At 42.5% G+C, this 19007-nt stretch overlaps 1 protein-coding gene across 6 annotated transcripts in view; it reads left to right on the plus strand.

The window, feature by feature from the left end:
• Positions 1-19007, plus strand: part of LOC126426814 (protein brambleberry-like) — a 207469-nt gene that overhangs the window by 159900 nt on the left and 28562 nt on the right. For all 6 annotated transcript variants that reach the window (XM_050088818.1, XM_050088822.1, XM_050088819.1 and 3 more), the window contains exon 11: positions 2023-2168. In XM_050088818.1, the coding sequence (XP_049944775.1) occupies positions 2023-2168 (146 nt within the window). The remainder of the gene's footprint in view (positions 1-2022; positions 2169-19007) is intronic.

A 19007-nucleotide genomic window follows, 5' to 3' on the forward strand; every position in this document is an offset into this window, starting at 1 on the left:
ATATGTGGTTCTCGTATTGTCGGGCCTTTTGTCGTTCAGCTGTTGTGAAATGAAAATATGCTGCCGTCACAGTTATCTGAAGATGAAATGTTTCCAACTTTCTTTCAACATTATGCTGCCCTTCCTTATTACAGAATAGATATATGGGCAGACCAGGATATCCAGTTTTCACAGAGAATGCGTGCACATTCCCTAGGTTTAAGTCTGTTAGATTTATATATGCAGGTTAGGGTTGCATGTTTAGGCGATTGCACAGATAGTGGAGATCAGAAACCTTGCACACAGATAGAGGAGATCAGAAACCTTGCACAGCTCAGGGGATGGATTGTTGACAGTTGCTCTCACATTCTGGTATGTGGTTAATGTCCACGAGAACTGGGTGAGAGAGACCACCCGCCTCACAATGTGCTTTACAACAGGTTGATGGCACATTTTGCAGCCATTGTGTGTTACGAGCAGCACTTACCTTGTTCACTACGAGACGGGACATAACTTGAGAATGAGTAAAGCTAAGGACTCATACGGAGCACTGCAAGAACAGTCGGTGCACTTTATCTGTAGCTGTTTTTAATTGTCCAGCTTTCACATTGTCTGCTAGAGAGCCAGTTCGAGAGAATTTCGCAACAAGTTTCACCGTCACACTGTGGGTAATGGGTGGTTTGTGGAGGTGCTGTCCATTGAAGGCATCTGTAATAACATGAATGCTGTGTCACGATATCAGGACAATCGCAATGCACTCTGCTTGTGTTGACGGCATCAGCTTTCATTTCGTGGCTCCTGTAAGAAAGAAACATCGGTCATAACTAGAGAATTAATAAAGCTATGCTTAAAGGAAAAGCAACCTTTTTTTCTGTATGTAATTCTCTGTTTCATATGTCACATGACACCCTTTCTATTTGACTGTTAAGAGTTATATTCAAGATTGCAGTTTCCAAAATGGTCACCATATTGGTCACATAGAATCATGGAATTTCTCCCCATCTTATCCCTTAGTGCTTGACTCTAAAATTCTGTTAATCCCCCTGGTTATGTGTTAGAAGAGTGGTGCAACACCTGTGGACTTCCCTGTACATTAGCATGCTGTTTCTGTATTGCATAGTCCTTTCCCTTGTGCTGTAATTCCTATATTTTTTGCTGTTCTTTGTTCCTCAGTAGCCATTTCCTTTTGATAGAGGCTAATGACTCTGGAGAGCTTCTACTTGCCCAACACTAAATGTTAAATGTCGTTTACTATTACAGGGTGTTCCAAAAAGAATGCTGGGATTTTGAACAAATGTTACAGAAAAACTGTTCAAGATAATGAAGTGATTTGAATGTCAAAGTGGAGAGAGGGTGAGGGGGGGGATCAAAGTTTTTTTTTCCGAACCTTAATGAGTTTCAAGTTAGCTCCATATGTTGCTCTGCATACATCAAAATAACACTCAATTTCACACCATGTGTTTTGTAATATCTGTAGTGTTACAGTTGTGTGCTAAAACTGTTTGTTTCCTTAAACTGCAGAAATTGAACAAAAACACCATGTCATTTTCATGCAGGCCATCATCATCATCTCGAAGTGTGTAACACACTAAACGATATATTTCCAAGTGGTTGGATAGGTAGGGATGTGCCTATTCCCCCCTCCCCCAACACTCCCACCCACCCAAGCTCAATCTTACCCCTTTCTTTTACTGGGGCTATGTTTAAAAGTACGGCCTGCGCAGAAAAAACTCTAAATCTGGGGCATCTGCAGAAGTGAATTTTGACAGCTATTTTGAGTGTAAAACCAGAGATGCTGTAAAGCACAAGGTGTGAAATAGAGTACCGTTTTGATGTCTGCAGAGAAATAAATTGAGCTCACGTTGAAAGTTGTTAAGTATGGAAAAAGAGACTGACCCCTCCCCCACATTTGACATTCAGATTGTTTCATTATTTGAAGTTTTTCTGTAGCATTTGTTCAAAATTTTGGCATTTCCTTTGGATCACCCTGTACTACTGTTATTGTTACTGTTACTGCTACAGTTGCACCGTTTCACTCGACAGCGTGCCCTGGACGAGAGCAGATCGAGCAGCCTTTCTGGGAGCCGTGAGAGCCTGCACGGGCCTGTGAGCAGGGCACCCCTCACGACGGCCCTGAGATACCGGTCGCCCGCCTATTCTCCACCCACGCCGTCTGTCTCATCTCGCGGGTGAGTCCCGGCAACTGCTGTCAGCTTCTGCACCCAGAAGTTGCATATCTTCTTTTTCTCTACTGTACGTAGTTTTGGGACTTTTAAGTAGTAAAAAGTTTCATTTCACACTGGCAGAATGGAAAGCGCTAGATCGTGATGAACTTAACGTAACCGTATCCAGACGGTGCTGTGCTCCAGTATTTCCACGCCTGCGGCATATGTTGCGTAAAATTTTGTTCGCATGTGAGCTGATTTTTCATTACGGAAATTATCGTCCAAACGGATTGAGGGTCGTGTGAGTACGTAGTGGCTTTCAGATGTGTCTAACTTTAGTGGGATTTTTTCAGGTGGAGATTGCGACACGACGTGCACGTGCAGATTATCACTGTGATTTGGACTCTGAAGAATGGCAAATTGTCGGCACAAGGGACGCGGGAGCATTGCACAGGCAGGGGGCTGTAGTGCAGCGACTACAGGATGACTGGTGTAAAACAGGGTGGCGAGGGGACTGCGCGCGGGCAGAGGTTACAGTTGGTGTATTGCCACAAGAAATCAGAAACACGTTACTGGAAGCCGGGTGGAGATCTCGTGTTTCTGTGCACCGTTAACCACTGGCGCCGTACTACAGACAACGGACTTGCACTGTGTAGAGTCAGTCCAACTGGCCCACCGAGTGGTATTCTGCCGTGTTCGGTGAGGAGTCTCGCTTCGGCATGTGGCTGCCAGATCGATGCCGAGATGTCCGAAGGTGACTCGGTGAGAGCTCGCAGGAAGCGGCAATTCTCGAGACTTGTAGCTCACCGACTCCTGAAGGTGTGACGTGGGGAGCTGTCGAATTATGACAAAAGAACCGATTTGGTAATTGTTGAAGGTAGGCGGAATGCTTGCCAGTGTGTGGCGAGGATGGTAAACCCTGTTGTACTACCTTTCGTGACTGGTACCGAATGACATATTCAGCAGGATAACCTGAGACCTCATACTGCAGTCCGTACCAGAAAGGATTTGGAGATATGCACAGACTCTTGACTGGCCCGATTTGTGAGCCACAGGGCACGTCTGGGATACGACGGGGAGATGTAGCGCGTACTGTCGTACCGACCTCCGGACAGCTTGTTTGTGAATTGACACAGTATATGTTTCGAGCGTACCGACAGACAACTCGAGATGTTATTTGGAGACAACAGAGACGAGAGTGTGTTTGTGTCAGTGGGAAACACGTACCTCATACTGACGTTGAGAACATGTGTTAGGTCCAAATGAAAATCATTTAATGCTTGCTTTGTGAACATCTCCGTAAAGTTTGATGAATATCATACTGGTGCTTCACTGTGTATTGCTTTCAATTCACTGTCAGTGAATTCACATTGTTTTCTTTATAGGTGGATTGTTGTACCATGAATATTAGACGAGCTCTTTGTGGCAGCATTCATCTTCCCACTAAAAAGAAATTAGCACTGCCCTTATGCCTCATATAGTTTGTGTGTGTCTGGCTGCAAACCAATTTTTCAACAGTCTTTAGCTCGTGGGATGTCGCTATGTTCAGTCACCTTTGTAAAAGAAGTGAAAGTAAACCCACATTTTCGGTGCAGTCTAGTTGAGTGCACTGTGCGTCCAGTCGTGAATGGGACAGTGCGGCTTCTGTACACTTCCCAGTTTGTCAACATCCCTCAGACAGTAATTTTAGGCTCAGACATGGTGTACAGGTAATGAAAAACAAAGGTTAAAAAGTCCACAACTGCTATATCACTTTTTCCAGTGGATCTGAAACAGCCATTGTCAGTACCTAATAACATGGACGTATACATATTTTACTTATACAAGTACTTTAGGGTCATATGTGAAGAAATACAAAATGATGCCCGCCAAGGAAAAGTAGCTCAACCGAGCAGTGCTCATAAAGAAATGCTAGTTTCGTGGATGTCTGCTGCCTTGTTATTGACAACTTCCTTTAAAGATACACATCAAGTTCGTAGCTGTATCTAGATGTTTCTAAACGTGCTTTCGTAAGCTTTACATAAGGTGTCGAACCTATGCTAGTGCCGTGTACAGTTCCCTGTGTTTCAATTTTTGCACAATAGAGGTCGTAAGTTTATATTTGACTTGGACATCTCATTCACTGGAACTTGTTATAAATTTTTATTCATTCTAAATAAATTACTTTCAACTTGTTATTGGGATAGCATGCAAATTGGTACTTTGAACACATCAAAACGCAACTCTCCTTAAATCTAAGACATACCAATACTTTTGATGTATTGAATTGTACAGTTTTTAACATCATGACATGCTCATTTTTCTCAGAATAGTTTCTAAAATGTGCAGTAACAGTTTAATAACATCACATAACTATTTAAAACCACCTCAGTTTTACTTTCTTACATTTGAAGTTGCTTCTTTGCAGCACAATGTAAGTTATATATTCTTTCTGTACTTATACTGTACATACGATGTCTGTTCAAAAAGTTCTACTTCCGGAAGCAGTCACGGTATGTCCCTTGCTGGATCATATCTGTGAATTTTCCTTTATCTCATCTATTGTTCCAAATCTTCATCCTTTCAATGGGCTTCAACTCTTGAAATAAAAAAAACCTTAGGGGCCAGGTCTGGAGAGTACAGAAGATGAGGCAGTGCAGTAATTTAGTTTTTGTGTAATAGCCACACACAAACAGGGATGAATGTGCAGGTACGCAAGAGCCTTGAATTATCTCACCACATTTCGGGCCGTTTCCTTCTCACATTTTCTCACATGCATTGCAGCACGTCCCGATACTACCATCGATTAACAGTTTGTCCCTGTGGCACAAATTAATGATGAACTAATCGTTCAAAGTTAATGACCTGACAAGGTTTTTTTGGTCTCAGAGAACTTTACGTCTCTTTCTCATTTGCGCCATCCAAACGCTCTTCACAGATTGTGAAACGAATGTCTTTCTGGTCTCGACTCGTGAACCGTGGGAGGAACTTTACAGCAACACGATGCATTCCAAGATGCTGTGTCAGGAGTTCGTAACATAATCCAACTGAAATGTTACAACAGTGAGTCTTTGATTGGCACGCACAATTTCATTGATGTTCCTGTTGTGATAGTCGTTAGTCGTTGGGAGACTTCAAAGGGCAATCTGAAAGAGGGTCATCTCGAACTTCTGTCTGGGCATTTTTAAACTGTACAAACCATTCATAACACTTAGTATGTCTTAAGCACTCGTCACCAAAAGCTTCCTGCGTCATTTGGTGTGTGTCTGTATGGATTTTCTCGAGTTTCGTGCAAAATTTAATGCAGTCGCGTTGATTTTGCAACTGTGGCATCTCGAAATTCGTAGACTGTGACACAGTGTTCTACTCAGTACAGCAGTGAACAATAACTGGCAGACATAGAATGAAATTTCCGACAGTCACACACTAAACACAGGCGTGGTCAGGGATGCAAACTGCATTTTGTCCAACACACCATTGGTGCAAAATTACGAATGTTCCAGAATTTTTTAACAGACCTCGAATCTAGACCTTTTCACCCTCTGCTTTGTAAAATATCTATATATACATCTTATTATATATTAATAAGGACAGTTTCATATCCACTCGAAAATGGCCTTGTAGAAAGGCTTAAACTGGTTATGGATTTAATAAACTTGCAACTGAAGTGGCTTTTCATTAATTGAACATACAGTTGTGAATTCGGTGCCATCCTAATACTGAGAAACTAGTAGAAGCTGTGCAATCGTCACTTCGTGCGAGAAGATTTGTCGGCTCCGTAGGTCGAGCATGAAATTGTAGTACAGTGGAGCGAGAGCATTCGACTACTATCGAGAGTCTCAAAATGTCACTTATCTTGCTGGTGAAGGTCTCCTGCAGTCGGCGACAGTCTTTTTGTAGGCAATTGCGAGGGCTGTATTGACGCACAGTACACAGCTCTCTCAGTTTGGCCTCTAGGCATCCGTTACAAACAGCAGTACAACCCGTATCCCCCAGGGAGCAGTTCGGCAGGCTTACTTCCCAGAACTGAATCGGGACCGGTGACATCGGGTTCTCTCCACTGTCCAGTACACAATTTTTGTGATATTTGGCACACAGTCCCACACATTCGGCAGAGAAGTGGGGCAGCCGTTTTGTGGTCTGGTGCCACGTACGGACACAGGACACCTCCCGTTGCCGCCGTGGATAACTAGACGGCCGAGAAGTATCGGAACAGGATCCTCCCACGTATTGTCCGGCCCTACCGCCCCACACATCGTCCGTGCCTGCAATCGACATTTCGGCAAAGGGTCCGTCGTCTCACACGGCAGTGAACTAGCACACTGTGCACTACTCGTGGCGCCTTTCGTCTCAGAAGCGGGAGTCGACTGAACGTAGGAGTGGTTTCCTGACCACTTGTGGAGGGGAAGCTGTGGAGGCTCTGGCATGTTATGATGTATGGAGTGGAGCAACACAGTGCTGAATAGTGATTCGTGGCTCTTCTTGGGAAACCGTGTGTGTGTGTGTGTGTGTGTGTGTGTGTGTGTGTGTGCGCGCGCGCGCCCATTTTTTTCAGAGAGAGAGGGGGGGGGGGGGGGGCGCCTGTTTGTCATTAGTTGGTAAGAATGCAATAAGTAAGCCCGAGTATTCTCACATCTAATAAAATAGACCACATGCAGTTGCAGGGCACAAACGCGTGAGGGGAAGGACAGTTTCTCCCCTCCCCTCCACGCCTCGCTCCACACGGATATTCTTGTAAAGCGTGGTCTATAGTGGAGTAAACGAGCATTCGCAGACAATTCGCCTGCATTCCCAACTGTTCTCTTGTATCTCCGAACAAGTGTTTACACTAGAGGGAATGGAAGAGAATGAGCGTAGCCTATGAACCACACACTATTGTTTGTGGCGCTAATAATAGGCTCACGGGATAGAACATACGTACTTGGGCAGCGTGTGCGCCGTGTACAATACGGATACGTATACGGGACGACGACGATCTGTAGCTCGGTATCAGTTTTCGTCAGGAGTCAGCAGCAGTGCCAGTGTTCTCTCGAAGATGGCAAACATTTGGATTGCCAAAATATTGAATCTAAAACATCCATAGTTTGGAACATAGCGCAAAATTTCGATGTTCGGAGAGTATTATTTTGTGTGGCAAGTGCACAGTTTTTTTACAAAGCAAGCAAAATGGAGTGGGAAAGGAAGAATTTAGGTGTGTCAGGTTGTACGTAAATGTGAAATGTGCAGAGGGAGGGCACTTAACACTGCACTATAGCTTTCCTTTGTTAACTTTATTCCAAAACTTGACACATATGTCAGTTGATGCTTTTCACTCTTCTCTTTATGAATGAGAAGGAAGCTTAAAAGTAGAACACTAATTACCAATGGCCAATCTAACCTGAAGATAGGCTAGCATTTACACTCTGGTTATTAGTAACTGGAGATATTTGGATTCACAGTTCAATAGCTGCTATATCTTAGTTTCTCATGTATGCAGTGACGCATGTGAAGTACTTAAAGGATGTTATTAAAGTGTACTTAAGGAAGGCAATGCCAATAAAATATGCTTAATGAAATGTGGAGTACACATTCTGACCTGTCATGTAGGCTATTTGATAAAATCAGGTAAATGAGTGTCAGTCAAATGAAAATGAGAGAGAGGGTGTAACTGTTAATAAATTTGCCCCACCATGCGATACGGCAGTCAGTGTTTTTGTGGAAAAAATTTTGCAGTTGCCTACGGAACCACGATTGTACCTAGGCGTGCGCATATTTGTCCGAAACAAATCGACAGCCACAGGTGTGTTTCTTCAGTGCCCACACGCTGCTAGTGTCATGCAAGGCTGGAAGTCGGAAATTCCTGGAAGGTTTGGAGAGGGTGATTTTGAGGAAGAGGAGGTGGGTCCCACTGCGACGGAGGACGGAACTGTTCCAGGCAGGGTTCAATTCGGATAGTGTCTTGGGGAGTTGGATCATTAGGAGTAGGATTAGGATCATTTTTCTTCGTGGCAAAGTGATATTTCCAGCAGAGAGTACGAGTGTAGGACAGTAAATCTTTGACGAGGGCTGTTTGGTTGAATCTCGGAGTGGGGCTGAAGGTGAGGCCTTTGGATAGGACAGAGATTTCGGATTGGGAGAGAGGTTTGGAGGAAAGGTTAACTACTGAATTAGGGTGTTGTGGTTCCGTGTTGATTGGAATTTTGAGGTTTTGGAGGGAGTGGAGCTGGAAGTGGGAGGTTGAGTAGATGGGAGAGACTGGGTTTGTGTGCAATGAGAGGAGGTTGAGGTTTGCTGGAAAGGTTGTGGAGGGTGAGTGAGTTGCCTTTCTGGAGGTGGGAAACCAGGAGATTGGATAGTTTTTTGAGGTGGAGGGTGGCATGCTGTTCTAATTTGCGGTTGGCCTGTAGGAGGATGCTCTGAACAGCCGGTGTGGATGTGGGAGAGGAAAGATTAAGGACTTTTATTAAGGATAGGAGTTGACGGGTGTGTTCATTGGTTGAGTTGATGTGTAGGTGAAGGATTAGGTGGGTGAGGACAATGGATTGTTCAGTTTGGAACTGGTATAGGGACTGATGGAAAGAAGGGTTGCAGCCAGAGATGGGAACTTTAAGTGTGAGGCCTTTGGGGGTAATGCCAAACGTCAGACAAGCCTTAGAAAATAGAATATGGGAGCGTAATCTGGCTAGGGTGAAGGCATGTTTGCGGAGGGAATGTAAATAAAACCTAATGGGGTCGTTGTGGGGATGACATGGTATTAGAAGGTGGAAAGTGTAACATGAGGCTGAAATGAAAATGAAAATAAAAATAAAGGTGAACTGGAAAGTAACTTAGGCCCCCAGCAAAACCTTTCACCTGACTCCATCAACCTCCTGACCCCACCGACACCCCTCACCCCTACCTTCTTCCTAAAATTCACAAACCCAATCATCCCGGCCGCCCCATTGTAGCTGGTTACCAAGCCCCCACAGAACGTATCTCTGCCTACGTAGATCGACACCTTCAACCCATTACATGCAGTCTCCCATCCTTCATCAAAGGCACCAACCACTTTCTCGGACTCCTGGAATCCTTATCCAATCTGTTACCCCCGGGAACCATCCTTGTAACCATTGATGCCACTTGCTTATACACAAATATTCTGCACGTCCAGGGCCTCGCTGCGATGGAGCATTTCCTTTCACGCCAATCACCTGCCACCCTACCTAAAACCTCTTTCCTCATTACCTTAGCCAGCTTCATCCTGACCCACAACTTCTTCACTCTTGAAGGCCAGACATACCAACAATTAAAGGGAACAGCCACGGGTACCAGGATGGCCCCCTCGTACGCCAACCTATTCATGGGTCGCTTAGAGGAAGCCTTCTTGGTTACCCAGGCCTGCCAACCCAAAGTTTGGTACAGATTTATTGATGACATCTTCATGATCTGGACTCACAGTGAAGAACAACTCCAGAATTTCCTCTCCAACCTCAACTCCTTTGGTTCCATCAGATTCACCTGGTCCTACTCCAAATCCCACGCCACTTTCCTTGACGTTGACCTCCATCTGTCCAATGGCCAGCTACACACGTCCATCCACATCAAACCCACCAACAAGCAACTGTACCTCCATTATGACAGCTGCCACCCATTCCACATCAAACGGTCCCTTCCCTACAGCCTAGGTCTTCGTGGCAAACGAATCTGCTCCAGTCCGGAATCCCTGAACCATTACACCAACAACCTGACAACAGCTTTTGCATGCCGCAACTACCCTCCCGACCTGGTACAGAAGCAAATAACCAGAGCCACTTCCTCATCCCCGCAAACCCAGAACCTCCCACAGAAGAACCACAAAAGTGCCCCACTTGTGACAGGATATTTTCCGGGACTGGATCAGACTCTGAATGTGGCTCTCCAGCAGGGATACGACTTCCTCAAATCCTGCCCTGAAATGAGATCCATCCTTCATGAAATCCTCCCCACTCCACCAAGAGTATCTTTCCGCCGTCCACCTTACCTTCGTAACCTGTTAGTTCATCCCTATGAAATCCCCAAACCACCTTCCCTACCCTCTGGCTCCTACCCTTGTAACCGCCCCCGCTGTAAAACCTGTCCCATGCACCCCCCCACCACCACCTACTCCAGTCCTGTAACCCGGAAGGTGTACACGATCAAAGGCAGAACCACGTGTGAAAGCACCCACGTGATTTACCAACTGACCTGCCTACACTGTGAAGCTTTCTATGTGGGAATGACCAGCAACAAACTGTCCATTCGCATGAATGGACACAGGCAGACAGTGTTTGTTGGTAATGAGGATCACCCTGTGGCTAAACATGCCTTGGTGCACAGCCAGCACATCTTGGCACAGTGTTACACCGTCCGGATTATCTGGATACTTCCCACTAACACAAACGTGTCAGAACTCCGGAGATGGGAACTTTCCCTTCAGTATATCCTCTCTTCTCGTTACCCACCGCGCCTCAACCTCCGCTAATTTCAAATTTCTGCCGCTCATACCTCACTTGTCATTCAACAACATCTTTGCCTCTGTACTTCCGCCTCGACTGACATCTCTGCCCAAACTCTTTGCCTTTACAAATGTCTGCTTGTGGCTGTGTATGTGCGGATGGATGTGTGTGTGTGTGTGTGTGTGTGTGTGTGTGTGTGTGTGTGTGTGTGTGTGTGTGTGTGTGTGCACGCGCGAGAGTGTATACCTGTCCTTTTTTCCCTCTGAGGTAAGTCTTTCCGCTCCCGGGATTGGAATGACTCCTTACCCTCTCCCTTAAAACCCACATTCTTTCGTCTTTCCCTCTTTCCTGACGAAGCAGCCGTTGGTTGCGATAGCTTGAATTTTGTGTGTATATGCATCCAGTGATCCAAATAAGAGATGGAAAACTACCACTTTGCAGAACTCTGAGGAGTGTGAAGGTGGTTACAGGAAGAGTATAATTTGGAATACATCCAGCAAATAACTGAGGGTGTATGTTGCCAGTGCTGCTCTGAGATGAAGATGTTGGCACTGAAAAGGAATTTGTGGCGGGCCGCATCAAACCAGTCAGAATACTGGTGACTAAAAAAAGAAAACCATATAATCTGAAGCGGTAAATTCTTTTGTGGTTTACCTTATATTCTGGCTCTTTGGAAGTACAGTCAAAATTTGTATTTTGTCACACATACTGTGTGAATTGTGAAACTTATCTTTCAGTCGTGGGTTGTTGTTGTTGTTTTGTAAATTTTCTCGCACGGAAGCACTGTTTTCATGACAGGAGATTCACCTAAATACTGAAGGTTTGTATTTAAAGAATCCAGTGCTAGGTCAAGTGTTATTTCATCTTCATTTACATCTTCTCTGGAAGTAGCTCATATTGGATGCAACACCTGTAGGAGCTGATGGTTTTGTGATATTTGCTTTCTATATTTGCTGCAAGTTTTTCTTTACAACATTTGTTTTACCACCCACTCCTGAACATTCCTCAAATTCTTCTGTACTGTTGCATGACCGCCTCCTTTAAATAGATTGCAACAATACAATTTTGACTTGAAATCATTTTATGATAATGATGTAGGCTGAAGTGCAAATTTTAATTCATTGCTTCAGCCTACATCATTATTACGGAAAAAGATGAGACTCACTCATGTCTCAGGAACAGCAACTGCATATGCCTGAAATCAGTTTGTTACAAACTACTATTTCACCACACATGTACTCTGCTGTTTGAGTAAACAAGCCATATCCATGAAACAACTTAGTAATGATTGGTTGAAATAAATCTGTCTGATTGGCCTTTCACAGCAAGAAATGTTCACCAGTTGATCAGAAGGCTAGTGACTGCTGTTGGGTGCTGTTTTGAAGGCATCTGGACACACAACTGCTTACACCATTTTGTTGGTATAGTGATGCTGCCTAAATAAATTTTTGGATGTTTTTCCTTTGATGTGCCATCTTGATATTTGCCATGATTATAGTAACATACTGGAGCAATAAAATAGGTATATTTTTAGGATGAAAGTAGTGTGTTTTAAGCTATTAAAGGGCAAAGATCAAGATCAATGACATCACATGTGAAAACTTATAGAAATTCATATGTTTCATATCAGTGGAAAGCTCTAATTATTAGCTGTTAAATGGTATAGGTTTTATTGTTGTACCTGAATTAGAACCAGAATTACTCATTTGTGTCGAGACAGGTGCGTTTAAATTTCACACAGTATCCAAACATTGCAGGCCTGTAAATTGCTTCACAGTTGTCTATACCTCAGGCAGACTGGTAGTTTTCCACCACTTATTTGAAACGTGGAATGCACCAAATCTGAAAGATTGTGGGTGGGTTGGGTTGAGTGATATTAAATAAAGTGAAAGGCTGGTGCTACAGTGTTCATTCATTCCTCGGTGTACAAACATTATTTCAGAAAGTAACAGTGCACACACTATCGGACCATAGCCAAAATGTGTGGTTTCCATTTTGTGTAATTGCAGAATTTCCATTTGCTAGTCTGAAAAAATTGGATCAATGTCCTTACAGCATGAATGTGTTGTAGAGCTCAGAAAAAAGATGAAGTGTTAGTATTCTGTGTTGGAAAACGTTGGAAGTAGGTATTCCCAAACAGAAAAAAGGAAAAGAGAACATAGTGCGAAAGTTACATGAAATGACAGCTGTGTTTCATTATTATTATTATTATTATTATTATTATTATTGCTGTTGTGCCCTTGGCCCAAAGTTTGGATACTGTACAAAATTGAAACACACCTGTCTCAACATTAATGAATAATTCTGGTTCTAATTCAGTTACAACAATAAAATCTATGTCATTTAACAGCTAATGATTAGAGCTTTACACTGATATGCAACATATGAATGCAGAGGTAGCATGATTATTTACGGTTTTAGCACTGTTTGGCCCGATACCCTTCGTGCTGCCACCCCGTTACACCTCCCCCCTCCAGGACAGGATATGTGTACCCCAACTGTCTGCGTGTAGTGAAATTCACATGAAAGTGGCTGAAAGGCTTTACAACTGTTTTTGAATCTTGTAACTGAGACAGGACTCGGTACCGGCGTGGTATCCACCTAGTGGGATGTGGGAAGCTGTCTAAAAACCATGTCCAGGCTGGCTGCACATCTATCCTTGTTGTTAATCTGCGGGACGGATTCGGTTTAAGGTTATTGGACCTCCCTGTCCCAGATGTCGTGTTTCAACACGCACATCTATCTGGGTGGATTGTTGTTGTTATCGTGTTACATTTTTACCAAAACCCTACTCTGTGGTATCTAGGTAATCCTTTGCTGTATATAATGTATTGCTTAAGGTAACTTGCTTGTGTACACCTGGAAAAATTCTAACAATTTTCATGAAGTTTACATGACTCTAACTAAAAAAATGTGAACTCTTCATAGGGTGAAAATTGTAGGACAATGGCAGTTGTTCTTCTTGAACATTTTGATGTACAATTAATCACATTAGGTCACACATTGACTTCATTACATTTCTGTTTGTGAGGATCTATGCACTGTCTATCTTAATTAGATGCTTGAAACTTTAAGTACACATTAACAACTTGTCTGTCTAAAAAGTAGACTACATTCATAACATTTCAGCCACAAGTTTTTATTCTAGAAATATGTAATCTGATAGGCAAAATTAAGGTTCCCTTTTCTTTCTTTCTTTCTTTCTTTCTTTTCTTTTCTTTTCTTTTTTTTTTTTTTTTTAAATATAACTACTTAGTGTGTATTTTTCTTTTTGTTGATAGTATGTTAGTGTCTGTAGTGTACTTTCCTGCAGATAGTATCCTGAGACATCCCAAAAAATATCAGACCTCTAGTTCAGATAGATTTTTTTGTGTGTAAAGTAAACATGGCAGAAAATTTAATTCTTGGGAAATTCAGTTCAGTGTTATATTTAATTTTTAATGGATCTCTCTTGCTGCTGATACTCGAGTTGTATAGTTTTCTCAGTTTACATGTTCCTCATCTTCTCTCTTTCTTTTCTTGTTTCTCCTCGCTATTGTGGCACATCTCGTTGCCTCGAGGACCCATTTTTCAGCTTTGGCCACCTTTATGGAATCAATTACCTACAGTCATTGTCTCATGTGAAATCCAGCATATTATTCTTAGCAACTCTATAACTTCACACCTGTTAACCGCCCCACATTAAAACATAGCTTAACTCCATTTTCAAATGTTCCTCTCCAAAAGAAAACCCAGGAGAATTTCTTCAGTTTAATCCTCACACTGCTGAAATGATGAATGAACTTAGTCTTAGTGTCAGAGTTGTTGAAAAACGGCTGAAGTCATTAAAACTGAACAATGCTCCAGGGCTCAGTTGAATCCCTGTCAGATTCTATACTGAATTTGTGGCTGAGTTAGCCACTCTTCTAACTATAATCTATTGTAGATCCCCCGAACAAAAATATTTGCCCAGTTCTTGCAAACAAGCACAGGTCACACCCATCTACAAGAAGGGTAGTAGAACTACCGTCCAGTATCTGCGACCTCGATTTGTTGGAGAATCTTAAAAGATATTCTAAGCTCAAACAGAATAACTTCCTACGTGCCAACCGACGTGGATTCCGGAAACATCGACCGTGTGAAACACTAGTCGCACTTTTTTCATGTGATGTACTGAAAGCTTTGGATCAAGGCAGCTAGGTAGATGCAGTATTTCTCAATTTCCAAAGAGTATTTGACTCAGTACCACACCTGCACTGATTGTGAAAGGTACGGTCATATGGCGTGCCAAGTGAAATTTGTGACCGGATTGAGAACATTTTTGATACGGAGGGTACAGCATATTATCTCGGGTGGAGAGTCATTGTCTGATGTAGAACTAACTTCGAGTGTGCCCAAGTAAGTGTGTTGGGACCATTGCTGTTCATATTGTACATTAATGACCTAGAAGACAATATTAATAGTAACCTCAGATTTCTTGCAGATGATGATGTTATCTATAGTGAAGTACTGTCTGAAAGAAGCTGCATAAATATTCAGTCAGACCATGATAAGATTTCTAAGTGGCAGCTTGCTTTAAACGTTCAGAACAGTAAAATTTTGGCACTTTGCAAAACAACAAAACATAGAACACTATGACTATAATATCAGTGAGTCACTGTTAGAACAGATATTTGAGTGTAACACTTTGTAGGTATATGAAATGAAACGATCACGTAGGCTCGATCGTGGGTAGAACAGGTGGTAGACTTAGGTTTATTGGTAGAATGCTGAGGAAGTGCAGTCAGTCTGCAAAGGCGTTTTCTTGCAAATCACTTGTGCGACCCTGCTTATTCTTTCTTGGTAAATGTAAGTTCAGTAATGTTAGATCAGCATATATGTTCCATGGTCATGAACAGAGCTGTTTGTACAGTAAGTATCAGTGCATTTTCTGTGCTTAGGTGAGTGTTAAATGTACTCACATGGTGTAATTAAGATCCTCAGTGTTCTGATGCGATCTTTACAACGAGTTCTTTTACTATTTGAGATTATAATTCGTGTGACTCTTTTCTGTAGTTTGAAAACTGTGCTTATGTTATGTCCATTTGTTTCCCAGGAAAGATTTCCATGGTTTAATTGGACCACTTCAAACAAATTCTGAAAGGTTAGTGTCTTTCGGATGAGCTTCATTCCTCAATTTCTTTCTCCATATGAGCCTTTTTTTGATCAGTAGGAGTTTCAGCTCTCAGTATTGTGTCTTCATCTTTAGAAAGTGACAACACGTATTTCTTCATTTCGTTCAGAAAAATCCCCTAACCTCTCGATTTTGTACTGTTCACGAACGAGCTGCTGAATGAATGCCAAGTACTGTGGTCAGTTATGCATTACAGAAAATTTGAAAAATTAACGGACGTAGATTGACGTTTATGGATTAAGTATTTGGTGACAACACGGAGCAGCGAGTTGAAGTATGCCATGCTGTGTCGGCAAAGTTTACTAGTGCCGTGTCTGTCTCGAAAGTGTTATTTGTTGACAAACGTGTGACGTATTGCTGTTCGCATGGGAGGAATGTGGTTTTCTGGTGTAACGAGGGGAGGGCACAGAATAGGGCTCACCACTTCGACTCAAACTGTGTGAGTGGAAGCAGGTAGGTGCAAAACAGTTTCAAAAGATTCTAGAGTAGAGCGTGAGCAACAGTGATCAAGCACACCGATGGCAGTTCCACACTTCAGGTTATATTCCCGCTGTTACAGGGTTTTTACAAATTATTATTTGTGATGTCCATAAATATTGACCATTTCTCCTACGACATCCTGTGTATATTCACTTTAGTTATGATTAATTAATTAATTTATTTAAAAAAGAAGTTGTTTTAAATGCTATGTTTCTGATGGTTTGTGATTTCAACTGTCCTTCATTAGCAATGCTCTGTTGTCATGTCCTCACTCTATCCTTTTTCTTTCTGTCATGTGTTCCCAGCATGTGGCTCTGGCAGCTGTTTCAAATCCCCTGTAGTCAGCCCTTATTATATATACCTGTTTTCTGATATTTCGTAGTGGCCTCTACAGTTGTGAACAGCATGAGGCCATGTGTCTGTAGTGATTTTCCATAGAAACTTACCATTTCATAGGAAAATCTAAATGAAACAAGAGCAAGAACTTTTTACCAGTGAAGTGGGTGGTGAAAACATCAAAACGACTGAAAAAAATCTCACCAGTGCCCTTCATTATACTTGTCAATTTTTAAAGACAAGGCATTGATCATCATCAATTCCCTTGTGTCTGTGGGCCCTGTAGCAATAGCTGTGGATCAAGCAATTACAAAACAGGTTATTGAAATTATGAATGATAATTTCATAGTAAATTATATTTATGAAGAGGTGTGTGGACTCCCCCCCCCCCCTTCTATTTGATTTCACACACCATTACTGTATGCAGCCCTATTTGATTTGTGGCAGGTTCCGTCTTCAAGCACAGAAGTGAACAATGATGATTACGATCCAAATAAATATTCCCGACACATTTTTGTGTCCTAGGCTGAGAAACGGAAAGTTGTCGACTTTGCTGATGCTCAATCAAAATGGAAGTTCCCATCATTAAAATCACGATTCCGAATTTCGAACCGAGCAAGGTCGGGCAGTGGTTAGCAAACTAGACTCTCACCAAGGACGACGACGGTTCAAACCTGCACCCGGCCATCCAGATATAGGTTTTCTGTGATTTCCTTAAATCGTTCAAGTCAAATGGTGGGTTTGGTTCCTTTGAAAGGGCACAGCCAATTTCCTTCCCTATCCTTGACATCTTCCGAGCTTATTCTCCACTCTACTCGAATATATTTGGATAATGTTTTACCTTTTCCTACGGCTCACTCGGGCGAGATATTCTAGGAACTTGAAAGGGATGTCTACGTGCTTCTACTCACACAGTTTGGGCCAAATAGTGAGCCGCATCCTCCCTTCTGAAGAAACTCCCCTTTACATGCAGTAGTTGGAAAGGAACCGTCCTCACATTACTGTTTGAGCCAGGATGTTACCACAATACCTTTGCAGACTTTTCTTTTTAAAGATACATGATGGAAATTCTTGTTTAGAAATGTTGCAAATTTTGTTAATATTTCAGCTCAGACACAAGGGAAACACAGATGTGAGATTACAGTGGAGCGGGACTCTGGGATGCTCGGCTTTTTGGGTATGTGAGTTCCTTGAGGAATAATTCTGAGATTGCTAAGCCCAGACCTTATTGTGCCAGGCAACCCATTAGGGGGAATAATAGTATCCCATGTGGCTCATTGTCAGTTGAAGACTAATATGGAAGCCCAATAAAATGTTGAACCCTTTCCAGTCATAGCTCCAGGAATTCTCTGCAAAATGTCAAGAATTATACAGATATACAGAAATCTCTGTGTGCAGGTCCGACAGCCGTATCGTTTGGTTTTTATATGTATCTACTCCAGTGTTCAACATACTTTTTTGACATAGAAGTATGGTGATTTCTCAGGCACAGTGTAAAGTCTCGGGATGTGCTGTGTCTGTGCCCTCGAAGTGCGGTCTTAGAAAGCATCGCTCGTGCAAAACTCGGTAAACTGTGGATTAAGACCAACAAATAGACTCCATATTTCTAGATTTCTGAAACTCGGTGCCCCACTGCAGATTGTTAATGAAGGTATGTGCATATGGAATAGGTTCCCAGATATGTGAAGGGCTCAAAGACTTCCTAATAGAACACAGCACGTTGTCCTTGACGACGAGTGTTCGTCAGAGACGAGTATGTCATTAGGAGTGCCCCAGGGAAGTGTAACTGCTGTTGCTTTGTATATTCAGAAATGATCTGGTGGTCAGGGTGGGCAGCAATCTGTAGTTGTTTGCTGCTGCTGTGGTGAATGGGAAGGTGTTGAAGTTGAGTGACTATAGGAGGACACAAAACAACTTGCACAAAATTTCTAGTTGCTGCGATGAATGGCAGTTAGCGAAAGACGTAGAAAAATGTAAGTTAATGTGTAGTTAAAAAAGAACCCTTAGTGTTCAAATACAGCATTAGTAGTGCTCTGCTTGACACAGTCGTGTCGTTTAAATACCCGAGTGTAAAGTTGCAAAGCAATGTGAAATGGAACAAGCAAGTGAGGATTGTGGTTTATTGGGAGAATTTTAGGAATGTGAGGTTCATCTGTAAAGTGCCTATAGGACATTAATGCGACATATCCTGGAGTACTGCTCTAGTGTTTGGGACGACATCAGGTTGGATTGAAGGAAAACATCGAATCAATTCAGAGGTGGGCTGCTAGGTTTGTTACCAGTAGGTTCAAACAACACACCAGATGCTTTGGGATCTCAAATGGGAATATCTAGAGGGTAGGCAGTGTTCTTTTTGAAGAACTCCATTGAGAAAATTTAGAGAGTCAGCAATCGAAGTTGAATTCAGAACAGTTCTACTGGCTCCTAGACACATTTCTCATAACCACCATGATAATAAGATACGAAAATTTAGAGCTCGTGCAA

The sequence above is a fragment of the Schistocerca serialis genome, chromosome 11 (assembly GCF_023864345.2).
Source record: "Schistocerca serialis cubense isolate TAMUIC-IGC-003099 chromosome 11, iqSchSeri2.2, whole genome shotgun sequence".
NCBI classification, from domain to species: Eukaryota; Metazoa; Arthropoda; class Insecta; order Orthoptera; family Acrididae; genus Schistocerca; species Schistocerca serialis.